Raw genomic sequence first — 27784 nt, 5'->3', positions numbered from 1 at the left:
CTCTACATTGAGTTGTTGAATATCCACATCCTTGTAGCCTTGGCAATATTGTTGATGTCTAATTTACAAGGTCATTCGAAATACTTAGCAGTGCATAGGTCACCGGTAGAAGTCTACTGGTGGAGTGTTCCATCGCTCGTGAGCTGATTAATTACGGTTCACGATGATAATATTGATGATATTGGTTGGATGAGTGGTGAGGATGAGACAAGATATGTGCGGTGTTAAGGGTGTTTTCTGTACCGGAGGAGTTCCTTGGGGTAGTTCGGGAGAGGAGCTCGAGCACCATAGACCGCTTGCATCATTTAAGCACCGTTCGTCGGTGCCGTTGGCTTTAGCACTTTCTGTACTTACTACATGTCGTATTATGGGAATGACAAGCCGAATACCTTTGTAGCTATGACCTTTTTGCGTGCGAGTCGATGGTGTGAGCAGGCAGGTTTGTAGGGGTATCCAGTTTGCTCCGGGAGTAGTTCTGGATAACACGCGCACCTATCCGCGTATGAGCAAACGGCTAGGGCTTATTGGGAAAGGTTGACTTGAGTACCCCTTGCGTGGGTCTGTATGAGCACGTGAGCCGTATGGTCCTCAAGTCGTGTAGGTAAAGGAGTACCCTTGCAGTGTGTAAAAACAATTCGAGTTACCGCGCTCTCGGTCATGAGTATGCTTCTATCTATCCGCATCGGTCGTAGAGTTACGAGTGTGGGACGATGGTATGGATGGTCTGTTGGGAAATGTTGATGTATTGCTATGTTTCTATTTACATTTATATGCATGTTGTTGGTAACAGGTTATGTTTGTTAAACATAGGTGCTCACACATATATGTCTAGGTTGCTTAAGCATATTAATATACTTAACCTTATGGCATTCTTCTTGCTGATGGCTCAATACATGATCCTTGGAGTCGGGTTATTTATATGTATCCTATATGGATTAAGTCTTGCGAGTACCTTCATACTCAACTACTCTACATATTTTGCAGGTGAGGAAGAGGCGGTGTTTGGCTACTTCATGCCTACCGAGGGTGGCAAACATGAGTAGGCACTGCTCGGTGGTCACGCTTTTGGGGTGAAGTCTAAGGGCATATGGCTTCGCCTACTTTTTGTGGTCTATAGCTTTTGTTTCTACTGCGTAGTTTTCTTTTGGCTAAGAATTGATCAGTTTTAGTTTCCTCCTAGATCTCTTTTGTTGTAAATTGTTAAACTTGTTAATGCTTGAGATCTTGTAATATAATTTAAATTACTCCCTCTTTATTAAGTTTGGTTGTGATTGCTTATGTTGGAAAGGCATGTGTTCCGATCTTAGGCACAAAACACGTGCCGGGATTACTGGGATGATATTCTAGTTAATCGTTGAAGTTGTGATTATGTAAATGATCAACTTGGTGATTAACTAGAATACAATTTGTACGGTTCCTCATACTCCATACTAAGTCGGAGGGTCAACAAGGTTGAGCCACCAAGGCCCAAGATGTCAGCGAGTCACCAAAACTCCAATGCGTCGATGTACCACTCGGTACTCGCTATGATCACTTCTTGATCCCTTTTTTAAGCTGCAACATATAGCTAAAACTCACTCTAGGCCTATAAGCACTAAGCACTCTCTAATCTTATACTTAATCGTCTTGGATCACTTTAAATACTTTAGTGACTTGGATATCTTCTCAAGTGTATATGAGCTTCCTCTAGACTCCAGCAATATACCACACCTTCAAATGATTGAGTGGAGGAGTATTTATTATCTCAAATCCACCAACTAGCTATTTTTCCAATGGCTCGAAACAGCTGTTAACACCATATGATTCAGTGAGAACAATAATACTAACATTAGATCATCCGGTGAGTACAACCTCAGAAACTAGCCGTTGAAACTCCACTTAATGCCTCCGTGAACACCGGACACTTCGTTGTACCTTCAAATTCGTCACTGGATCATCTGGTGAGTTATCTTTAGCCATCTGAGTCTTTGTAGCCTCTCTGTGTAAAATGCTCCGGTGCATTTCTCTTCAGAGCACCAGACCTTTTGATGGGTTGTTCTTCATTCTCCAACACTTGCAGTCGCCTCTGTAAGAAATGCTCTGATGCTATAATTTGGTGTGCACAAACTAAGCACCGATCATCCGGTGGGTTGATCTTCAATCTTCTGAACTTGCATTTTTCTCTTAGAAAATACTTTGGTGTTACCCAATGCAAATTACCGGACTATCTAGTAAGGTTCTCAGTATTCTTCCCATTTGTTAGAAATACTCCGGCGAGTCTAACACATAGAGCATTGGGTCATTCGGTGAAGTCATCATCGTTCACTTTGCCTCTGGACAAAATACTCCAGTGAGTTCAACCACTGAACACCGGACCATCTGCTGAGATCAATTCTCTTATACTTCTCCATTTCAATCAAATTTTATCCCGACTGCAGTGGCTTTTTGATATATTGCTTTTATAAAACCTACTAATATTTATTTTTAACAAATATATTAATCTCAATAACTTATATTATTATTAATCATCAAAATCAGATCATAATCTAATAAAATTATTTTCGCTACATGTGCATAGCTTTTGCTAGCTATAGCCGAGAGCCGAGAGCCGAGAGCGACTAAGCGAGTGGCCCGGTTGAGTACGAGTTGGTCCAATTGATTCTGACGTGTCCACCACTTCTCAAGAATTCAGGCTATTCAACTCAATGTTTGACATTAGACAAGGTACAGTTTGACGGTGTAGTAAAAAATTGCCAATATACACGCATACAGTCAGCGGCGGATTCAGTTGGCTAGCACGGGGGCTGTGAATCGCCTTAAGAATTTGCTTTAGTCTAAGATTCAGATATGTGTGTAAATTTTTTAAAAGCAAATTTCAGATTTATCTGAAATATATTGACATGTTAAATTATATTAAATTAAATTATCTTTATCTACCGTTCTAAATCCGCCACTGCATACAGTTTCACAGTAACACTGTCGGCTCAGCTAGCAGCCCAACTGACATTTCAAAATGACTCTGAAACCTAGGTCCATCAGCTCAACATGTCATAACATGTGCTTTTCTGTTTGAGTTGATTTTTTTTTTTCAAGAATACGTATGAGAGCTGCTTCTATTTCCATTAAGATAGAAACAAGTTACATAGTTCGTAACAAAGTGGTACATTTAGACACCCGCCACTAAGGTTTCATGAGGTTGTACATTGCGCGATATATTACAACCGAACACTTTGTTGTGTGTTTCAACGCTTCCGCAGGTCTTCGAGGCATCTAGCGCCCGCCCTGATCCCCCAAGATCATCCCTGTGTCTGGCGCATTTCATTCCTACCAAAGCATCCATAGGATTGAGAGGAATTTTGATGAAATTCGGTTCAAACTTGCACTGAACTCGTCCAAAATTCCAAAAATTGCCCCTTACCCCTCCTACTAGTTGGGATATTTTGAGAAACTAAGTTAAAATGTGCCTTGTTTTATATATAATGAGTGATCGATATTGGTATTTATTTGATTTGATGACTTGAGTTTTACATGAGTTTTGATGTGCTGATTTTGGTGAGCCTGAAACTTCCACTCCTGTTGGATCTGTCCAAATTACACCCGGCTTAATCGATAATTAAGTGGATTAAAACGGAAGTAATTCCGGCAGTCCCGATATATGCTCAACAAAACCCAAGACCACAATATATACTGTTTACAACATAGTTTCATCACAAGATACGAATATAGTACAAATATTTTAACTTTTATTACAAACCTTGCTCCATGTTCTAGTTTCTACTTAGATCAGATGTTTCATAACGCAGCGGAAAGATGTTAATAAAACAAAAGACTACTGACACTATTGCCCATAAAGCATCACCGGGACTAATTCAGACATTCGATCTCTACTCCTGGCCATCTCCAGCACTAGCAGGATAAAAGTAATCATAAACCATTTCTTCATTACCTGCATCAACTTAAGGGTATCACCCTGAGTACGACGGTACTCGCAAGACTAACACAATATGGGTATATACTATCTCGACTCCAAGGGTAACGCTTAAGTTGAGTAGCAAGGAAATAGCCACAAAGTTAAGTTGACTCAGCGGAAAAGCAATTTAACCAATATACTGGTATGAACAAGTAGCATTTACTGATAATAAACATAATACTCAATAATGTAAACTTTCTTAACTCGAATAAGTACCAGCACATGCTTCTTTCAAAAACCCACATACTTTCCATTTTCCAAACTAAATGAAACTCTACGATGTTGCCCAATAGACATAAGCAAGCTCATAACCGAGAGCCTGACAATTCAAATTTTCCTACACCCTGCAGGGGTACATCTTTACCCACATGGCTCAGATCCATCCTCTTGGTCCCTGAGATAACCTTTCTCATACCTAAAACCACCCACTTGCATATGCCCCTATGGCATCGGGGTTACCGTGAACGTGTCCTAAACACCTCTGGCTCCTTGTCACCTTGCATCTCCTCGTTCTTTTTCTACGCATCATAGGGACGCAAAGCAAGCGTCAATACGACATACAATAATCGACCTATCTTACCATTAGATCAACATGTGGAAGTATGAAAAATGCTTAAGCCAAATGACACCACAGACGGTGCTTAAATGATGCAAGCAGTCTATGACACTCGGATCTTCTCTCTCGAACCGCCGCTAGCACCCACTCACCTCTTGTCTCAAATTTTCCAACTCATCAACCCAATATATCATTTCTTTGTAACTGTAGTTAAAATTTCTATAGCTCACGAATGACGGTGACATCAATTGCTCGACTTTTACCGATGATCTATGCAAGGCTAAGCAATTACCGTATTACTTTTAAGTTGCACCATGTGATGAAAATACCCATGTTACAAGATAAGGATTAACAACTTCATCAAGGTAGGTACGATGTAACAAATAGGTTCTACCCGATTCCTGACATCGACTCCTTATCACATGCATTTATGACATATAGCAAAATCTAATAGGTTGACCAACTATTCGACAAAACATAGAAGAGATATGGCAGATTCTTGCCTGGTGCTTCCCTGATGCTTCCTACGCAATACTTACAGAACTCCGGTTGATCGTTTGTGGTTTCAACCACGCGACACTCCAAAGCGTCGTTTTCTAAATACAGATGACAATACATTGCAATGAGTATGATGACATGCAATGAAAGATACTCCACAGTGTATGACCAAAGTGGAGATTCAATGCATCATGGTATGAGTGTTAAAGCATTAATTATTCCTTAAGTGAGATTAGTGTTAATCATTTACTAATTTCCTGAATTAATTAAGCCTAAACAAAGCTTAAACCTAATTAGAAAGTTAATTACGCTTAGCATGATGGTAAATATTTTTATTTAATAGTACATAAAACAAAAAGATTAACAAAATTAGTTTAATCAATTTTGGAATTACCAATAATTAATTATGAATTAATGAATTTAAAAACATTTAATTAATTAAAGAAATCTCAGTACATACTTCGTGGCTCCTAGTATTTTTAATATGTATAGAATAATCATACGGACCTAAAAAAATTGGTTTCACAATTTTTGGAGCAATATTTAATTTCCTATGTATTTTACAAGTTTCAGCCAAATTATCAATTGAACGATAAATCATTTTTGCATTTCTCTGATTTAACTGAATTAAAAAGCCCTAAATACTTTTTACACCTAAGACGGGCTAACCACGTAGGCTGACAACGGGCCTGAGCGCTTGACTCTGGTCATAATGGCCTTCGGGCCATGGCCGGCACCTCGCCAGCGCACGTGATATCACGCTGACGACGAACGATGGCGGGTTTTGGCCCGCCGAGGACACCAATGGAACCAGCGAGATGCGAGGAACCCATCTAGGGCATAGGTGGATGATGGCAATGCTAGAAGGTAGCCGGCGATGGCGTGCAGCGGCGACAGCACAAGCACAAGGATAGGGCGGAGGAGTGCGGGCTTCGGCCGAACGAGGAGCCGGTTGGCTACGGCGTGCTACGGGGAAAATGGCTAGTGGGTTCCTAGGCGGTGTGCGACGAGAGGCGGCGGCAGCTTGTTCACCGTGGACGAGCGCGCTGGCGGCGGGCCGAAAGTGAAAGGACGCTCGTGAAAGCTTCAAAGGGTCACGGGGAAGCTCACCAAGGGGTCGGTTTGGGAAGCGGAGCAGCAGCAACATGGCGGCTCATCAGTGAGAGGTGGAGGGAAGGTGCATGCGTTGGAGAAGAAGGGGTTGTGCACCAAATCCGGCTCGGAGAGAAGAGGAAACCACCAGGGAGGCTTAGGGAAAGATTCTACGACCTTCGTTTTGGGATCCTTGTGCCTCCGCCTTGAGGGATTGCGTTAGGGTGCAGTGGATTTGTGTTGGCCTGGTGCTATGTGTGCTCTGCTTCTGCTCGGCGGAGTGAGAGACAGAGCAGAGAGAGAGGAGTGAGGGAGAGAGTGAGAGAGAGACCGAGGGGGAGGGGATAAGGGCGGCAACCGACGTCCCTGGAAGTCGTTTGGTGGTGTGAACTGACGGCGTAGCTCTATTGCTGGCCTCACAATTAACAACGGCGGTGGCAGAGAGCTGAGAGGCTGAGAGAGCGAGGGGATGACAAGTGGGCCATGGTGAACAGTGGCAGACTGAAAGAAAAAGAACCCCCTCCAATCTCCAACTCAAAAATAGGTCTTCCTGTGGTCCAAAAATTATGGGACAAATATTGTGTGAAACTATAATTCATGTGCAACCTATTTTGATTTGTTGGACCCATAAAACCTAAGTCAATTTTGAATTAAAATTCTCCAAAATTGCAATGTTTTACAAATTGAGCAGATTTTTAAGGCTCCAATTTAATTCCCAAAAATTTGGAAAAATTCACTAATACTCTTTAAATAGCTTGGAGTAATTTCTAAAATCACTTCAAACTCTATGTTGCATAGCAAATTTCTTAGTTCCTTCACAATGCATCATTTAATATTAAATTTAACAATTCTTGTTTGAGTTTAAATGCACTCAATTCCTTACTTAAAATCTTAATTATGATGAAAATGATGCTCATGAATGCTTAATGACATGTTCAAGGATTTTGGGCTGTCAAAAAACTCCCCCCCTAAAAGAATCTTGTCCTGAGATTCAGGTGAGGTTCGGGAAGAGAGCGAGGAGCTTTGGAGTTCCGTGAATGAAACAATAAAGGTATCCAAAAGATGACACGATTCCTAGGTTTCTTAGTGCCATATTCACCTATACAAGTTAATCCTTCAAGAAGGATTCTACAAGATAATGTAGGTGTGGTGTGAGTGCTAGTGATATCATCACCTTTTCTCATCTCAGTTCGCTGACATGACAAAGTAACCACTTCTTCTCATATTCATGAGAGAAAAAGGTAAGGGTGGTCTCCTTGGTTTCTTTGATGGTGATTGTGTGCATATCAAAGAAAGGTAGGAATACAAGATTCCAACAAAAGCAAGGGTGGTGTGGGTGGGATGATAGAACTTTTATTTCTCAAAAGTGAACTCATCTCAACAATAAGCAATGAGTTTTATGGCGTCTACATTGCTATAGCATCATTTATATATTAGAGAAAAGCTCGGGAAAATTAGTGCAAAGCTGGTTTTTCACATTCCCATGTTGCTTCATCTTTAGAATGATTGTTCCAATAAACCTTGAGAAACTTAACTGAATAACGTCTTGTCTTTAGTTCAGCTTCATCGAGGATGCAAATCGGATGCTCGCGATAAGAAAGGTCAGGTTGGAGATCCTAGCTGTCCAGTTCCATGGCTTCGGTTGGAACTCGAAGGCATTTCTTCAATTGCGAGATATGAAAGATGTTGTGAACATCGGAGAAGGATGGAGGCAGCTCCAATTGATAGGCCACTGCTCCATACCTAGCAATGACTTGGAAAGGATCAACATATCGAGGTGCCAACTATCCCTTAACTTGGAAACATTGGGTTCCCTTGCAAGGAGCAACATTGAGGTAGACGTAGTCTCCCAATTTGAAAAAGAGTTCACGTCGATGACAGTCAGCATAGCTCTTTTGGCTTGTTCTTTCGCTTCCCTGACCAGGTTCGAACCAGGGAATGGTCTTTCACCAGACTCAAACCAATTGAGGGGCATCCTACAGCTCCTTCCATAAAGGGCTTCAAAATTTGACATTTTGATGCCTGATTGATAGCTATTGTTAGAGGAGAACTCTGCAAACGGCAGTCAAACCTCCAATTTCTGTCCATATGTGATTGCAAAAGCTCGCAATATGTCTTCTGGTATTTGATTTACCCTCTCCGTTTGACCATCGATTTAGGGATGGTAGGCGGTGCTATGGAAAAGATCGGTGCCCATGGCTTCATGAAGATTCCTAGAAAACTGAGAGGTAAACTATGAGCCTCGATTGGAGATGATCTTCTTCGGAACACCGTGAAGGCAAACGATGCGAGAGAGATACAATTATGCATACATCTTTGCAGAGTAGAGAGTCTTGACGGGAAGTAAGTGTGCGGACTTGGTGAAGCGATCAACGATGACCCAAATAGAATCGTACCCTTAAGAGGTTTTGGGTAGTCCGACAATAAAGTCCATGCCAATCTCTTTCCATTTCCATGAGGGAATCAACAATGGTTGAAAGGTACAAGCTGGTTTGAGATGACTAGCCTTCACTCTTTGGTAAACGTCACACTCAGACACATATCGAACAATTTCCTGCTTCATACGAGTCCACCAAATCCTTCGCTTTAGGTCTTGATACACTTTTGTGTGTTGGGGTAAATGGAGAGCAATGAATTATGAACTTCGTCCAATATTGTTCTTATCAACTCATGGACCTTAGGAACCACTAGCCGTTTTCCAAACCATAAGACACCTTGATCATCTTTGGAAAAACAACTAGCCCTGTCCTCCCTCATTTTGTCCCGAATTCGATCCATACCCTTGTCAGTCTTTTGGGCTTCCTTGACTTGATCCAAAAGAGTGGATTTTATCTCAATGTTTGCAAGAATTCTTTCATTGACTATTTCTAGACCAAGTCCACAGAACTCGTCGCACAGGGTGGTGACTCTGGGTTGGATCATAAAGCAATTGCATTGGGACATTCGGCTCAGAGAATCTGCAACAACACTAGCCTTACCAGGATGATATTGAACCTATAACTCATAGTCCTTGATCAATTCAAGCTGTCTTCGTTGTCTCATATTGAGATCAGTTTGAGTGATGATGTACTTGAGGCTTTTGTGATCGGTATAGATGTTTCAATGATTCCCAAGAAGATAATGACGCCAAATCTTTAGGACGTGCACAACGGCCGCAAGCTCTAAGTTATGAGTATGATAGCTTTCCTCATGATGTTTCAATTGGCAAGAGGCATAAGCAACAACTCGACCTTCTTGCATCATGACGCACCCGAGCCCAATGCCAGAAACATCGCAATAGACATCAAAACTCTTTTGGATGTCCGGTTGAGCTAGAATAGGTGCGGTGTTGAGAAGAGTCTTCAAGGTTTGGAAAGCTTGCTCAATCCTCAGACCACTTGAAAACCACGCCCTTCTTCAATAATCCAGTCATAGGTTTTGCAATCTTGAAGAAGTTTTCGATGAACCGGTGGTAATAACCCGCAAGTCCAAGGAAACTCCGGATGTCTGTGACGCTTCGGGGATGCACCCAACTAAGCACATCTTGTACCTTGATTTGGTCAAATGCGATGCCATTCTCGAAAAGCACATGACCCCAGAAGGAGACTTCCTTCATCCAAAACTGACACTTGCTGAACTTGGCATACAGACGATGCTTCCAAAGTCTTTCAAGAACAACCTGCAGATGTTCAGCGTGTTCCTCTTTGGTCTTGGAATAAATGAGCATATCTTCAATAAAGATCATGACAAAGTTGTCGAGCTCCTCCATGAAGACCGTATTCATCAAGGTCATAAAGAAGGTCGGAACATTGGTTACACCGAAGGACATGACAGTATATTCATAAAGCCCCTAACGAGTAGAGAAAGTCGTCTTTGGAATATCCTCTGTTCGGATTTTGATATGATGATAGCCTAACCTTAAATCCATCTTGGAAAAGAAACAGACTCTAAAGAGTTAGTCAAACAAGATATCAATACGAGGAAGAGGGTACTTGTTCTTGTTGATGACCTCATTCAACGGATGGTAGTCAACACACATCCGCAAACTCTGGTCCTCCTTCTTGACAAAGAGAGCTGGGAATCCCCAGGGTGAGGAGCTCGGACAAATAACGCTTTTCTCAAGCAACTCCTTGAGTTGTTTCTTCAGCTCCACCAATTCATTTGGAGGCATATGATATGATCTTTTAGATACCAGGACCGTTCCGGGGACTAGATCAATAGCGAACTCAACTTCCCGGTCGGGTGACATCTCTAGTAATTCTTCTGGAAATACATCTGGGTACCCACACACCACGAGAACTGTATTGATCTTTATAGTTGGGGCACCCTTGAAGGCATAAAGATGGGAACCACCCTCATCAAGGTTGAGGGAAACTCGAACACCAGAAGAATCCTTCAGTGTGATGATTCTTCTGGCACAATTGATGATGGCTTTGTTCTTGGTTAGCCAATTCATCCATAATATGACATCTATCCCTTTAGTATTGATTCATGATGAAGTTCATGAGAAAAGTGACCTCATCGAGCAGAATCTTTGCCAGTGGAATAAATTGGTAGGCGTGTAGTTTGGCTCCTGGTGCTTCTATGCGGAAAGGCGTGGGCAATATTTGGGTGGGCAATATTTGTGTGGAAAGATTATGATGCATGACGTAATCTTTCTTGATAAAAGAATGAGATACACCGGAATCAAAAAGTACGGTTGCAAGATGAGAGTTCACGAGCAACGTACCCATAAGAACGCTGCCACCCACTTGAGCTTTTTCGGCGGTGATGTGATTAACCCAACCACTCTTTGGGGCCTGAGTGTTGTCAGGTGCTTGGCGTGGTGGCTGTGCTGGAGGTGGCGTTGGTTGCCTTGGGGCATTCACCATACTGTCTTGCTTGGAGAAAGGACACTCTCGAGCAATGTGTCTAGTATGACCATAATTGTATCATGGGCCCCTTGGGCCACCGCTCTGGTTGACCTGATTCCCAGCGGGCCTTTGCGGTTGTCCTTATTGAGAAGGAGAGCACTGAACAATCCATATAGGCTGTGGAGGAGCCTGAGACAGTGCATAGGGTTGAGGAGGAAACCCTGTTTGTGGACGTTGCGAGCTACCTCCTGCCGGAGGAGGCGGAGCTCTCTTGCGCTTCTTCTCCTTTTGGTGGTTCTTCATTTTGTACTCCACCGTGATCGCCTTGTTTACCAGCTGGTTGAAGTCGGTGAACTCACGAGCCGAAAGCTTATCCTGCATCTTGCTTGATAGCCCATTTATGAATTGACCTTATTTCTTGGCGTTAGTGTTAACTTCCTCAGGGGCATACTGAGCTAAGTAATTAAATTCTCACCTGTAGTCCATCACGAACTTATCCTTTTGCTTAAGATCCTTGAATTCTCGCCTCTTGATATCCAACACCCCAGTAGGGATGTGGTAGGTGTGAAAAGCTTCGCGGAACTCTGCCCAAGATACATGATGATTGGTTGATTGCATGGCGAGGAAGTTCATCCGCCATGCCCCGGCTGCTCCCTGAAGTTGGTGCATAGCATAAAGGGCCTTCTCATGGTCCTCGCACCGAATGAGTGCAAGCTTTTGCTCGATGGTACGAAGCCAGTCATCAGCATCGAGGGGGTTCGCTGCGCGAGTGAAGATGGGTGGATGAGTGCGAAGAAAGTTGGAGTAGTCATCGTCACGATTGGCTCCACCTCCACCATGAGGAGCCGTATTCTGAACCAGAGCTTAGAGAAGTTGGATTTGGTCCTGGCGGTTCTGTTCGATTCTCATCAACACCTCCACCATGGTCGGCGGCGGGGGTGGGCTCTGTTCACCATCCCTAGAATTACTGCGGGTCCTCATCCTGTCATTTATCCAAGGTTAGTGACGACAAGGATGCTCTAAAGGGTTAGTACAGATAAAGAATTCCAGACAAAAGGAGAAACAAAACCAGTAACCAGCAAGTGGAAGAATCATTCTAACTTGACAGTTTTGCATGCATGCACTATGAGACATGAAGATGATCATGACCCTAAACAACGCATTACTCACATATCGATAAGTTTACGAATACGTTACACTTAGGGGAATAAGATAACGGATTTAAACATTCGACTGGTTTCCCTTATCGACCTAATTTTCTTAATACGGGAGTCGTACTACTTAGGAATATACCCATACTTTGCCCATGAAAGAAAATGTGAGTTAGAGATCAAGACTTTTCCATATTAAGGGTGAAGCAATAAGATGAGAACAACTCTAGGATGGAGAAGGAATAAAATAGAGCAACCATGCCAAGTTTCAAATTTTAGCTCCGGTTAGTGAAGTTGTCAAATTTTTATTTAACCCACTTACTAACTATGCTATGGTTAACTCTATCCACCTTAGCTCTGATATCGCGCTGTTAGACCCGACTAAATTACACTTGGCTTAATCCACAATTAAGTCGATTAAAACGGAAGTAATTCTAACAGTCCCGATATATGCTCAACGAAGCCTAAGACCACAGCATATACCATTTACAACATAGTTTCATCTCAAGATATGAACATAGTACAAAATTTTTAACTTTTATTACAGACCTTGCTCCATGTTCCAATTTCTACTTAGATCAGAAGTTTCATAATGTAGCGGAAAGATGATAATAAAACAAAAGACCAGTGGCACCATTGCCCATAAGGCACCACCAGGACTAACTCAGACATTTGATCTCTACTCCTGGCCATCTCCAGCACCAACGGGATAAAAGTAATCGTAAACCAGTTCTTCATTACCTGCATCAACTTAAGTGCAGGACCATGAATACGAAGGTACTTGCAAGACTTACACAATATGGGTATATACTATCTCGACTCTAAGGATAATGCATTGAGTTGAGTAGCAAGGAAATGCCCATAAAGTTAAGTTGACTCAGTAGAAAAGATATTTAACCAATATACTGGTATGAACAACTAGCATTGACTGACAATAAATATAATACTCAATAAAGTAAACTTGCTTAACTCGAATAAGTACCAACAAATGCTTCTCCCAGAAGCCCACATACTTTTCATTTCTCAAACTAAATGAAACTCTATGATGTTTTCCAATGGATATAAGCATGCTCATAACCGAGAGCGCGGCAATTCGAATTGTTCTTCCATCCTGCAGGGGTACATCTTTATCCACACGACTCAGGTTCATCCTCTTGGCCCGCGAGACAACCTTTCTCATACCCAAAACTACCCACATGCAATTGCTACTATAGCACCGGGGTTACCGCGAGCATATCCTGGACACCTCCAGCTCCTCTCCACCTTGCATCTCCCTGTACTTTTTCTACGCGTCATAGGAATGCAGGGCAAGCGTCAGCATGACATACGATAATCGGCTTATCTTACTAGTAGATCGACATGTGGAAGTACGGAAAGTGCTTAAGCCAAATGACACCACGGACGGTGCTTAAATGATGCAAGCGGTCTATGCCACCTGGGTCTCCTCTCCCGAACTACCCCTAGCACCCACTCACATCTCGTCTCAATTTTCCCAACTCATCAACCCAACATATCATTTCTTTGTAACTGTAATTGAAATTCCTGCAGCTCGCGAACGACGGTGACATCCATTGCTTGACTTTTTCCGATGACCTATGCAAGGCTAAGGAATTGCCGCATCACTTTTAAGTTGCATCATGTCATGAAAATACCCAGGTTACAAGGATCAGGATTAATAACTTCATCAAGGTAGGTACGATGCAACAAATAGGTTCTACCCAATTCCCGACATCAACTCCTTATCACATGCATCTACGACATATAGCAAAATCTAACAGGTTGACCAACTATTCACCAAAACATAGGAGAGATTTGATATGTACTTGCCTAGTGCTTCCCTGAGTCGTTTTCTAAATACAGATGACACTGCATCGAAATGAGTATGATGACATGCAATAAAAGATGTTCCACAGTGTATGACCAAAGTGGAGATGCAATGCATCATGGCACGAGTGTTAAAGCATTAATGATTCCTCAAGTGAGATTAGTGCTAATCATTTACTAATTTCCCGAATTAATTAAGCTTAAAAAAGCTTAAACCTAATTAGAAATTTAATTAAGCTTAGCATGAGGGTAAATATTTTTATTGAATATTACATAAAACACGAAGATTAATAACATTGGTTTCATCAATTTTGGACTTACCAATAATTAGTCATTAATTAATGAATTTTAAACATATTTCATTAATTAAAGAATTACCAGTACATACTCCGTGGATCCTAGTATTTTTAATATGTATAGCATAATCATATGAACCTAATAAAATTGGTTTCATAATTTTCGAAGCAATATTTAATTTCCTATGCATTTTACAAGTTTCAGTCGAATTATCAATTGAACAATAAATCAATTTTGCATTTCTCCGATTTAACTGATTTAAAAAGCCCTAAATACTTTTTACACCCAAGACAGGCTAACCACAAAGGCTTACAGCGGGCTCGTGTGCTTGACTCCGGTCAAAATGGCCTACGGGCCATGGTCGGCACCTCGCCGGCGCACGGGATATCACGCCGACGGCGAACGGCGGCGTGTTTTGGCCGGCCGAGGACACCAATGGAACCAGCGCGACACGAGGAACCTATCTAGGGTACAGGTGGATGGTGGCAATGGCCTGAAGGTAGCCGGCGATGGCACGTCACAGCGGCGGCACGGTGGTGGTGGCACACACACGAGGACAGGGCGGAGGAGTGCGGGCTTCAGCTAAACGAGGAGCCAGTGGGCTACGGCGTGCTACGGGGAAATTGGACAGTGGATTCCTAGGCTGAGGGCCTGACGGCGGCTTGGCCAATGGCATGCGGTGAGATGCGGCGGCGGCTTGGCCACCATGGATGAACGCGCTGGCGACAGGCCGAAAGTGAAAGGACGCGTGTGAAAGCTTCAAAGTGTCACGGGGAAGCTCACCAAGGGGTCGATTTGGGAAGCGGAGCAGCGACGTGGTGGCTCGTCGGTGAGAGGCGAAGGGAAGGTGCTGGTGTAGAACTAGAAGGGGCCTGCACACCGAATCTGGCTCGGAGAGAAGAGGAAACCAGCACGGAGGCTCGGGGAAAGATTCTGTGACCTTCCTTCTAGGATCCTTGCGCCTCAGTCTTGAGGGATAGCATCGGGGTGCAGCGGATTTGTGTTGGTGCGGTGCTACGCGTGCTCTACTTCTGCTCGACGGAGTGAGAGACGGAACACATACACACACACACACACACACACAGAGAGAGAGAGAGAGAGAGAGAGAGAGAGAGAGAGAGGTGTGAGGGAGAGAGTGAGAGAGAGACCGAGGGGGAGGGGATAAGGGCAGCAATCGACGTCCTTGAAAGTCGCTCGATGGCATGACTTGATGGTGTGGCTTGATTGTCAGCCTCACAGTCAACAACCGCGTTGACAAAGAGCAGAGAGGCTGAGAGCGCGAGGATGACGAGTGGGCCACGGTGAATAATGACCGACCGAAAGAAAATGATCTCCCTCCAATCTCCAACTCAAAAACAAATCTTCCTGTGGTCCAAAAAGTGCGAGACAAAGTTTTTGTGAAACTATAATTCATGTGCAAGCTATTTTGATTTGTTTGACCCATAAAACCTGAGTCAATTTAAAATTAAAATTCCCCAAATTTGCAATCTTTTGCAACTTGCAATGATTTTTAAGGCTCCAATTTAATTCCCAAAAAATCAAGAAAATTCACTAATATTATTTAAATGGCTTGGACTAATTTATAAAATTACTTCAAACCCTATGTTGCATAGAAAATTTTTGAGTTCCTTCACAATGCATCATTTATTATTAAATTTAACAATTCTTGTTTGAGTTTGAATGCACTCAATTCCTTACTCAAAACCTTAATTATGATGCAAATGATGCTTATTAAAGCTTAATGACAGGTTCAAAGATTTTAGGCTGTCACATTCCAAACATAGAACTTTCGGTTGAATAGCCGGTGTTCAGAGTTTTTGTCTCGCCGGAGCTTCCGGAGTTAAGTTTCGGCAGCCAACCCAGAACTTCTGGTCTAAAACTGGAACTTTCGGTGTCATGGGAAAACTGAAATAGAGAGCCCCTGTCCGGATTGAACCCAAAAGTTTCATTGTCTGGAACTTCTGGGTACCTAAGTTAAAGTTCAAATATCCGGTGTTCACGATCCTTGTTGGGACGTGATTTCGATTCAGAATTTTGATTTTAGACTAATTAGAGCTGGAGTTGGAGAAATGTGTTTGTGTGTCTCATGATATGTAGGTAATGGATGCAACTTGACGGTCGACGGCAGAATGATCAGGGCCAAGCGGAGTGCTTGATGCCGGACTATCAAGGAGCCCGGACGGAGTAAAGGGTGATTTAACTGTGCACATGGAGGTCAAGCAAAATATGAGAAGATGGATGAGGATGACATGTTGATAAAGTCAAGCGAAGGGGATGTCGGTACAGGTGATAGGGTGGGCCGAAGGATTAGCAGCGGGAGAGATTTGTCAATGATCAAGATTACAAGATGGAGTACACGTGTCAACATCGGGATGCTTGCTTGAGGTGAAAGCAAATGGCAGTGATTCACATTTTTCAAAGCGTGCAAGGCGGTTTCGTTGTTTGGTCTCAAATCCGTGGAATGATATAGTGCGTGTTGCATCATCGCGAAGCTTGTGTCAAGGCAAAGCTAAGTCGTGAAGGCGCCACGACCGTTCGATGGATGAAGCGAAAAATAGACCAAAATACCCCTATGGTAGTTAGAATGCTAGTGGAAGAGATATGTATTTTGGGAACAAGAAAGCTTAAGAGCTAAGTAACCTCCTTAGACCTATAAATAGAGGGGTAGTACTATAGAAGAGGTTTGAACCATCCATTTGAGTTTGTATGCTAGGGTTTTAGAGGAAAGGAGAGAGGAGTTTAGCCTTTGTAATAGATGAGAGCTTCTTGTGAGGAAACAATCTTGTAATGTGTCAAAAAGAGGGCTGACATTTGCTAGAAATGAAGTGCATGTTTCTCCTAATGCTCATGTTCATCTCCTTCTAGTTTCTTTCTTTTACCTCTCTTGCTTTATTATGAGTTTTTTTTTTTGTTATGATTTTTGTTTTTACTTAAGGACTAAAATTTTATCTATTGTTGAAGTTGTTTTTTATTGCTAAGGGCATAAAATTCACATACAAATATATACAAGTGGTCTTAAATTCACTTACCTCTGAATTATCAACTAAGAGAATTTCTTCATCTGAAGTCTATCAATTTGGATCTGCGTGTTCGTTTTTCAACTTGCAAGCTTTTACATGTGATGACATATGGATTGGATTTCAATGAAACATAGCGTTCAATTCTAACTATGAGTCATGATTTCTTAGTGGTCTTTATAGTAGCTTGTTTCTCTCATGTTTCGTTTACGCTTTAGTTTTGAGATATGTTGGGTAACTATAATAGGATAAAATCATCAGTTTAGAATGAAATTTATGATACGCATATTTACTCTCTGTAGACACCATTCTCAATCCTACAAATTTTTTCCCTTCCCATTCTATCCATTATTTTCGTAGGAAAATATATTTCAAGAAGCTGAAGCTTAGAATTTAGATTCCTAAAGCCACCAAAACTCATCACATCGCAAGGTTACCCTCCTCGTGATCCTGGAGGACCCAACGCCCGCTCGCGTCCTTCACCATGCCCCTGTTCCTCTCCACCCACCACGCCGCAGGCACGGGGTACTCGTCCACGAGCGCGTCCACCTCCTTGTTCACCAGCGCCACGTCGCGGTCCACCTCCAGACCGAACCCAGCGCCGTCGCCGGCGCCCTGTGTTCCCGCGACGCCATGCAGGTAACACTCGAGGTTGTGCCACGCGGAGGGGCCCGGGCCCGGCTTCTTGAGGTACGGCGACTTGAGCGTGTCCACGAGGAGCTCCACGCCGACGTCCTTGTAGAACGCGGACGGCAGGACTGTGGGGACGATGTCCGGTGCGTTGCGGACGCGGAGCAGCCTCACGCCGACCGTCGAGTCGAAGGCCTTCTTGAACTGATCGTCGCCGACGCGCGGGCTGCCGAAGACGACGGCGGTGACGGGCACCGTGCCCGTGTCGTTGGACGGCGAGGCGGCGCGGGCGTTGAAGCCGTTGGCCACGATGTCGATGGCGTTGAGCGTGGAGAGCGCGGCGCCGAGGCTGTGGCCGGTTAACGTGATGCTGCACTTCTCGTTCTTGTATGCGTCCAGTAGTCTTCTGATTTCAGCCAACACCTGCGTAGATTAATTTGGAGTTCATTTGAGAATGCCCTTCAGGAAAACAGCACGCACTTGGGAAACTAGTTGAAAAGATTGCATGAAGAAAACGGGAAGGCTATGAAAGTTGGGCTGTCACGTTAGGTTGGGCTTCCAAATGTGAACATAGAATGAGCCACTGGGATGTTTGGCCCAGCCCAATTGACGAAGGAAAGTAGTACTACTTTTTTTTTTTTTTTTAGAAGCAAAGTTGTAGTACCACTACATCTTTTCCTTCAATTATGGCTGCTTTGCCGTTTCTCCTATCATTAATTCGACTCGGTTCAGATAATATCGCGTTATTGGTTCAAGCTTTCCTAGACGGCAGTTTGAAATTTTTAACTCATAAAGTGATTATATAGAAATAATCATTTGAAATTAATTAGATGTTAAGAATAAAAAATCAATTTACTCTAATTCACTTTCTAAATAGAGTTTACTTAAAAAATCCAGTTACAAAATTACTTTTAAAAATTTTAGATAAAAAAACTGTAGCATACAGGCCCTTCGAAAACTCCTATGCACATTAGATTTTCCTAACATATTCTACGGCTCTCCTACCCTAGAAAAAAAAACAATTTTCCCTATCAACACCACTTGTACAATGGAGAATAAAGTGCCAAATCATTTGCCAATTCCCTACAGTGTGTGGAACTCTGAAACCTGTCGCTGTGCACACTGCAGTTTTCATGCTATCTGTAAATACCAATGTCGTTATTTTTATGGTCTGTTGTTTGGGTTTTTGTTTCTGATTTTTCTGAAAAGTTATGTTTTTTTCTTCTGAAAAGATGTTTTTGGATTTTAGCTGTTGAATTTTACAATATTTTTTTCTTCTCGACACACTACTTCTAAAAAAGTTACTCTCAGCTAATTTCTTAGCTTCTAATTTATTTCCTTAGAAACAGACTTCTAACTTCTTGCTTCTCTATAAATCACTTTTCAGCAAACTCGTTTGATTGACTTCTCTCTTCTAGACTTATAACAGAAACAATTAAAAAAAGACTTTAAAACCATACTACCAGTAGCTAGCTGTATGTACTGTCACATTCTACCTTAGTTGAGACGAGGCAGAAAAGTCCAACATTTGACCTATCCTCATGCAATTGTGCGAACGAATGGCGCCAAAGTGGCACATCAGCACATTCGAGTACAGTACAGCTCACATGGAACGATGTGATCTGCAACATATAATCAGTGTGCTCCTATTTTGTACGCTTCTTAAAATACTATCTCCGTTTTTTTACTTGACACATATTTTTACTGTAGTAATTTTGATCTTACTTTTTTATAAAAGATATAGAAATAACTAAAACTTTCGTATTATTAGATTCATCATGAAATATACTTTATTAGTATTAGATATTTTTAAGTATTCGTAAATTTTTCGCAGAAAAAATATAAGATCAAAATTACTACAGTAAAAAATTGATGATAAGTAAACAAAAACAAAGGTAGTATTACTGATAACACTAGCTGCCAGTGTACTAGTTTGTAACAATATACTTCATGAAAAGCAGGAGAAAATTAGCAGTCAGATAACTTGAAGACCATGTCAAATGCCTTCTCCATTGCCATGGAAGGACAAGGAAGCAGTGAAAGGAGTCAAAGCTAGTTTACCTGCTCTCTGGCGCTTTGTTTGTTGAACCGCGACGTAGAATTCTTGGACGCGTACACGGACAGGAACCCCCTGTGCACCGACGGCTGAGACCACCCAGGCCCCGGGCCGACGATGCCGGTGGCCGGCACCAGCGTGATGTCCAGATCACTGGCCCACTCCACCGCCCGCTTCGTCCCTCGCCACGCCACCACGATGTCCCGCCTCCCCAGCGCCGCGGCCCCGGCATCCGTAGCCACGGCCACGTACCCCATCCAGTTGGACTCCGCGCTCCACGCGCCGGGCGGCGCGGGCCGCGTCATGAAGGCGTCGAGGACGCGCGCGCTCGACGTCGCGTACAGAAACCTCGTGACGCGGTACGCGTCCGGGTCGGCCGGCACCTGCGCCTTTCGGAAGAACGCGCCGGGCGCGTACCGCGACGCGCCGGCGTAGGGGGACGCCGGGTCGCTGATGAACGCGTCAGACGTCGCCTGCGCCAGCTCGCCGTAGCGGATGATGGCGCGGCGGAGGTCGACGTCGAGCGGGTCCAGGAGGCCGCCCCAGTTGCCCTTGCCGCTGAGCTCAGCCCATGATCTCTTGGCAACGGCCGCGCCAGGGAGAGTGGTGGCTACCACTACCAGTATGGAGGCGAGGAGAAAGCGAAACAGATGGTGCATTTTGGCAACTTCTGCTCGCAACTGGTGCATTATGGAGCTCTGGAGAATGGAGATGCATGTGAATGGCAGAGCTACAGGGTGTGTACTGTGCAGCGTGCTGCAGATGGAGGGAAAACAACAGATGGAGGGAAAAGTGAGAATCAAGGAAGGAATATGCACACGAGACAAAAAAAAATTTAACCCGGTACATTTATTTTTGAAAAAAAACAAAATTCCATTTCTCACGGACCAAATGACGATGGCCTAGCTAGCTCTCACAGTGTGCATGCCTTGAGCGAGGATCCTTACATACAATAAATTTTGTACATAAAGAGGAATGCAGAAGCTGCGAATCTCGAAGCGAGAGTCACAGTGGCGTCATAGGCTCTGCTTGCGTGCTTAGAAAACGTTAATAGAGCTTTGCATATTTGTTTTAGCTTATGGTTAGCTTTTGTTTTTAGAAGTCAAAAAGAAAAATAAATAGGCTAGTTTATTGTTGTTTTTTAAAAAGTTAAAAAATCTAGGGTCTAATGAAATTAATTACAAGCTGTTGGCTTAGAGTGAATTTTCTTTTTTTACTGAAAATCTAAACAATTATCGTAAAAACCAATAACCAAAAGCCAAAAATCGTAAACAACTTTCATAAAAACCGTTTTTAGCAAAAATTTATAAATTTCAGCTATGAGAAATATAGCTCTTGTAGGCGAAGAAAATAATTTAAACCATTGTAAAATAATTTTTGTGTTATGAAGACACTCACTGTCAATGTTGCAACACCTGCTCTCGTGCATGTCTCATGCACGTCACTCACACTCTGCGGTATGTGTACCATGCTAACAACATTAGTGGGATAGATATAGCTAGCTAGAGTTGGTTGTATTCAAAGTCAAACAACCTCTAACCAAAAGATCGATGCAAACGAAATCAAGTGACTGGCTCTAATCTCTTCAAGCTTTCATGATATCATTCGCCACTTCCACTTGATCCTCCTGCCTCTTCACGACCTCTTCACGACTGATACACTATTACAGAACTGATAAAAATAATAGCACATCAGTGTCGGTTGTATAAAAATCACCACTGAAGATGTATCAGTGCTAGTTCTTAAGCTCCTGCACCCGAACAGTGATCGAGGTGTTAAAAACCGGTACTGATACATTAGCACCGGTTGGTAACATGAACCGACACTGATAGTCGACTATCAGTGCCGATTCCAGCTACAACCGCCATTGAAAGTAACTAGATCTAAAATTTTCTTAAATCGTGTTTTGGCTGTCGTAGAGTCCATTCGGCTGACAGCGTCTCTCTCCACCTTATCTCTTCCTCTCCCTCCCTCCCTCACTCCTGCTTCGCCCCATTGCCCTCTCTCTTGGAACACTTCTCCTGCAGGATCGTGTTGCGTTTTGCTCTGGGTTGGCAGGCGATGGCTCGAGCACCTGCGGCGCTCGCCGGTGGGGCGGTAGGAGGGACGCGATGACAAGGGAGGCGGTGTGGAAGGGTCCCACAACACTTGGCTTTCTCGAGTGGCCATTTTGTGCTGGGTGTTTAGTATTTACTTGGGTTTAGGCTACATTGATCCCGATTCATCCCTCATTATCTATCCACTAGTGCAGAGCTTTGCGTTGATTAATTTGTTATCACCTGTATTTTGTGCATGGTTGATCATGATGTTGATGCAATCAACATTTTTACAACAACGACTGCATGTTCTCTACAGAGGAAGAGCGGGTGGTGCTGGAGTTGCAGGGTGGATTCGGCTCCAATCCCCTATCGATGCCTTCCCCTCCGATAAGATGTGAGTACCCAATCTCTCTCTTCTTGTCGTCTCCTAGCAATTCATTAGACTGGATTAGATTGGATTGGATTTGCTGGTGGTGGTAATGGTATACCTTGATTTGTTCCCATCCCATCCCATCATCTTCGATATGATGTGCAGGCGAGCTTGCGGGCAGTGGAGGGAGCTCGGTCGTGCACGGTGAGCCCGGGGCTGGCGGGGGCTCAGGCTCAGCTTGCATGCGTGTGCGACGGTTCTGTGGCGGCGGCCTTCGTGCAGCCACATTTTTCTCTGTAGGGCGCGCGTGGTCAAGCAACCCCGGTGACGAGCGGGTGCGGCGGTGCCGCGCCCGCAGGTCATCCTTTTCTTTTCTTTTTATTTTTTAAAAATACCATCAATGTCGATTCGTAGCTCGAACCGATACTGATATCGAGTTACTGTGCCGGTGCCCAACCCGGTACTGATAGTCATCAGTGCTGGTTGAAAAACCGATAGTGGAGCTATTTTATAATCGACATTGATATGCCTTTTTTAGCAGTGATTTTTTTATTTTATTTTTATTTTTTAAAATTTAGCAATTTTAGACGTCCAATATGAAAAATAGCACCTATAGACATTTGTCGTCTATTAGAAGTGTGATAACTACTTGTCGCCCTTACAACAATGACAGGTATAAGAAATAAACCTATAGGCCTTCCAAGTGATGACATGGTAAAAAATAAAAATACAATATTCTATTAATCTTAAAATTCAAAATACTATGTAAATATTTATAAAAAATTCTAAACAATTATGGTGTAGATGATGCTATCATCCAGCTCTCACAAATATTTCGGCCCAAAATGTTACATGTACATCTTTTTTGTTTCTCATTGTGCAATTAACTTTTTGAGCTAAATTTTTTATGAGAGCTAGATGGTAGCATCATGTACACCATAATTTATTTTTAGAAATTTATATTACCATTTACATAGTGTTTTAAATTTTGAGAACAATGAAATGTTGTATTTTTATATTTTAACCTATCACCCGTTAGAAAAAACGACATATTTATTTTTTAAACATGTCACTCGTTGGAAGGCACGACAAGCACATGTAGCCCTTTCAATTGGGGATAGACATCTGTTCATGCTATTTTTTCAAATAGGCATCTCAAATTTCTAAATTTGAAACTTTGGAATATAAAAATTAATCATAGACATCGACACCAGGCTTACGACTGGCTTGCTAATGGGCCACCTGTGACTGAAACGCAACGACTTCGGCGGCTGTGGGAGTCCTTTGGACTTCAGGATACCATTGTGCCGCAGGTTGGCTGACTTGTACTACCTAGAACGCTTGTGGGACTAGGGAGAGGATTTTTTATTTTTATATTTCCATTTTTAAAATTTTAGAAAAATATGTGTCCATTTTTAAAGTAGCAATAATAGGTTTTTATCACAAATTGTAAGGGTGATAGGAACCTATCAGACTTCTAACTGGCAGTAGGTTGACGTGGCATGCTATTGTGGCTCTGGATTAACATGACACCCTTTCTGTGTTGTTCAATGAAAGGGCCATAACTTCATGTCGTCCTGTCCAACATGCGATAGCTAAAGGGCAATATGTTCCTGTGCAGAGTTATGATTTTGAATGCTGCAATTGTAGTAATAGGTTCATGTCATCCATTTAAATTATTTGTTTTTAGAAATTTGTGATTTTAAAATAGAAAATTGTGATTTTTAAAATAGAATTTTATGATTTCTAGAATTCATTGTTTTTAGATAATTTATTATGTTGAATAATCGGATAAAAAGAGTAGAAGATGACAATTTTGTTCGCATAACCAATAGTGTCGGTGTATCAGGAACCGGGGGTCCCTGAGTCTCAAGGCCAGGCCAGCCATCCATCACGTGTCACCAACCCGCGAGGTCCCTCCGGCTGGATGAGGAAAATCTAAGTTTCGGGAGAAGGAGCTCGGGGCCACAGCCTCTGGTCCCCGAGCACCCCAGTTCCCCGATGACCCGCAGAGTTCAAGTACCGGGAAGAAAGTGCTCGGGGAGGTGCCCGGTCGCCCCCGAGCACCCTAGTCCCCCGACGATCAGAAGAGCTAAGTTCCGGGAGAGAGCGCTCGGGGGGCTGCGTGCGGCAGCCCCCGAGCGCCCGGTTCCCCGAGGGTCAGTGCAAAAGTGCTCGGGAGAGAGTGCTCGGGGTTGCACGTGGCAGCCCCTGAGCACTCGGTTCCCCGAAGGTTCGTGCGAGAGTGTTCGGGAGAGAGTGATCGGGGAGGTGAACAGTACCCCCGAGCACTCGGTGCCCCGACGACCCAGAAGGGCCCCCGAGGGGCCCGCCGATGGAGTGTCAACCAGTCAGAGGTCCGAGGCCGTATTTAATGGGCGTGCGCGGCCTGACATTCCCAACTGCTCCCGCCGCAGTGTCAGTCCCTGCCATGCTTTGGCAGAGAGGCGTGGGGCCATTAATTGCACGGGTCCCGTCCCGTATCATCCGGTGTATCTCGGGATAACGTTACCAGGATCAAGGCGTTCCGCCTGCCGCCCTGCCGTGGCAGAGGGACAAGACAGGGCGGGCACGCCGGGTGCCTCTGTGGCTGCCCGGTGGGCCCTCTCAACGGCGCCCGTCGCCAGGGCGTCCACAGTGATGAGTGACCGGACGCGCGCCGCGTTTTTCCACCGCCCCTGTCACTTCGTCCAGAGGAAATGATGATGCCTTTCTCAGTCGTGGCGTCTTGGAACTTGTGCCCTTCCTTCCCGTTCGGATATGTTGTGGCCGGCGAGTGCATAAAAGGATCGGCATACAGAAAGAAGGGGAGATGGGATTGAAATACTGGAGGAGAGAACAATTGGAAAAAAGACAAGCCCAAGCAGTCGACCGTGCCACACTCAGACGAAAACATTGCAAGCAAGCCTGAGCAGAGCTAGAACAAGGAGCCTCAAGCTCTTAGTTAGACAATATATCCTTGTAACCAGATATATCCCTGAGGGATCCCCCTCAGGGTAAGTTATTGCATCCATACAGGAGTAGGGTATTACGCTCCCGTGCGGCCCGAACCTGTCTAAACTCCGGTGTATTTACTTCCCTTTGCACTAGGTCGATCATCCCCCACCACCGGCCGTTGCATTTACTTCCACTTCCATTTATTTCTCCGACGAACTTATTCAGGATCATCTCCCTGGCCGAATCTTTAAAAAGGGGTCTCTCGGGATCCCTGCGACAGGAGTTAATCCTCCGACAAATAGATACGATGACATATGCGGTATATTTTACTAATGACGAAGCCATATACCACCTCTAGACCTAACATATCTTAAGAAATGTAAACAATTAGATTACAATTACTACTCTACTCAGTGCATCATGGAAGCAAACTGGCTTATTTATGCCATGTCACATGAAGTGGGTGTTTGTAGGGAGAAAGATGTGCTTAAGTTTGCTTCATGTGCTTAAAATACGCTAACAAGCTGGTTGAACCTTTTTAAACACTCATTTGTATGTGAGAGAAGGATTTTTCTACAAGTTTAATGACGTAGCAATATTCTATTTTATTAGGCACTTCTGCTTACTGCCTAGCCACCTTACATAGTATGTGCCCTTATATCTCAAACCGGGTGTCTATTTTGTAAATTGTTTCAGCCACGCTATTGTTCACAACTAATGCAACCATTTCAAACAATTTAACGATAAAATCAACACACATGCAGGATCAAATGTAGACATGTGCTAACAGGTATCAGATTCCTTGGTTCATCAGGACAGAAGTGCTAAGTCTGCCCTTGACCAATCACAAGGTAAAAATATGGTCCTTGTTGCATTATGTGGCAACACGTTATTTAGCAACCAACCTGGCCACCAATTTGCACCAAGCATATATGTACACCTGTATACGTTCACGCACTGATGCTACGTGCCATCCGTAAATCAATCTGACGGCCGGAACGAAATCTGGCATACAGGCCTCTAGTTTGAAAATGCAACCACCCCAAACGGACGGAGCAGATTTGTCGCGGTGCTCCACACCAACTCCACCATCGCCCTGGTTTCCTCCGTCAGGCGTACGTCCGTGCTCACACTCACGAACGGCCCGAAGAACATCTCCGATATGGTGATCACCATGAAGAAGCTGACGATGAGGTACACCGCCGCCTTGGGCGGCCGCCCTGGCCCACCGCTCGGCGATCTGGGACACACCGTGGAACATGAAGAAGAGCAGAATCTCGCCCCTGGGCTGCTGCAGCGTCATGTATCAGTACAGGAGCTCGTGGAGCAGGCCCGACATGAGGAACGCCGAGCACGGAGGAGGTCCACGGCCATCAGGTTCCACTGCCGGCCCCAGAAGTCGTTCAGCGACGTGACGGCGAGGGGCGCGCTGAACTGCCTCTCCATGCTCGTGCCCAGTAGCGCCGCCGAGACGAGCGCGGCGGAGGAGAGGACGAGGTCGAACGTGAGGAAGATCTGGTCATCTGGATGCAATAGAGATAGTGGAGGGCTTAGAGCGGGAGCCACTCCGTGCAAAGGGTATACCGCGGCGAAGCAGCTGAGGAGGAGGACGCTGCGGGCGCAGGGCTTGAAGAAGTTGATCGGCGACAGGTGGCAGCGGCGGCGCTGACGTTGAATGCTTGGTGGGCTTCTGGTCGAGACGGACCTTGATGGGGAGGCTGGCGCAGAGGACGAACGGCAGGAGAGGGAGGCTGGGTTGGAGCGGGCCGAGGTCGAGCGCGAGGAGGATGAGCTTGTTGATCGCGAGCCAGGTGTGGAAGAACGTTGAGAAGAGACGGAGGTGGAGGGAGTTGAACATGCACGGCAGGTAGACGAACAGGGGGAACGTCGGGAAGAGCGCGGCCAGGCGCGGGAGGCCCGGCCGGAGGCGGCGAGAGGCAAACCGCGCGTACACTGCGCACGCCGGGGTGAGGATCGTCGCCCATGCGAGCGCCCTCAACTCCGACTCCATCGTGGGCTGGCCGAGGTCTTGCATGGCTGGAGCGTGAGTACAGTGCACGCCGGCGCCTGTCATTAATCGGATCCGGTTCTTGCCTCAACGTCCGTGCCTCAAGGCCTTGCAAAATGCACGGCCTGGTGATCGATCAGCCGATAAGGGTCCTGATTGGGATGGAAACATGTATCATGTATAAATACGTGCGCCCTAGGTAGGAAGATGTGTGGCGTGGTGCGGAGAGATTCTTTGACGTAATGTTACCGGTGACGTCGTCATTGACACACGAGAGAATTGGTCCACGTCAATTCTGCGGTGCGGGCTCATGTGGATCGCGGCAGAGCGATGCCAGGATACAGAGCAAGTTGGAAGGAATCGTGGGAAACTGGGATACGTGAGGCACACATGAACCCAGGAGCGCGCCATTGCTCACGAAAATACCGTGACGGCAATGAGAAAAACGCAACATGGTCATGGTATCGAAACTCCTAAGCGAGGGTAGCACTGACTTCTCATGCAAAAACTATGCCTTCAGGGGGTGGT

The 27784-nt window shown here is 44.4% G+C and overlaps 1 protein-coding gene and 1 pseudogene across 1 annotated transcript; both read right to left on the bottom strand.

Annotated features, from left to right (window-relative positions):
* Positions 1–17504: 17504 nt before the first annotated feature.
* On the bottom strand, positions 17505–20741 carry LOC133910010 (phospholipase A1-II 3-like). The gene is made up of 2 exons (XM_062352532.1): positions 19908–20741; positions 17505–18269 (listed from the first exon to the last, which is right to left on the bottom strand). The coding sequence occupies exons 1-2, from the start codon at positions 20589–20591 to the stop codon at positions 17637–17639; spliced, it is 1317 nt and encodes a 438-aa protein (XP_062208516.1). The 5' UTR covers positions 20592–20741; the 3' UTR covers positions 17505–17636.
* A 5527-nt stretch (positions 20742–26268) lies between these two features.
* Positions 26269–27731, bottom strand: LOC133905426 (probable long-chain-alcohol O-fatty-acyltransferase 5; annotated as a pseudogene).
* Positions 27732–27784: the final 53 nt, after the last annotated feature.

Source organism: Phragmites australis, chromosome 2, assembly GCF_958298935.1.
Source record: "Phragmites australis chromosome 2, lpPhrAust1.1, whole genome shotgun sequence".
Taxonomy (NCBI): domain Eukaryota; kingdom Viridiplantae; phylum Streptophyta; class Magnoliopsida; order Poales; family Poaceae; genus Phragmites; species Phragmites australis.
The sequence above is the reverse complement of the archived record's forward strand: the minus strand, read 5'-3'. Positions and strand labels throughout refer to the sequence as shown.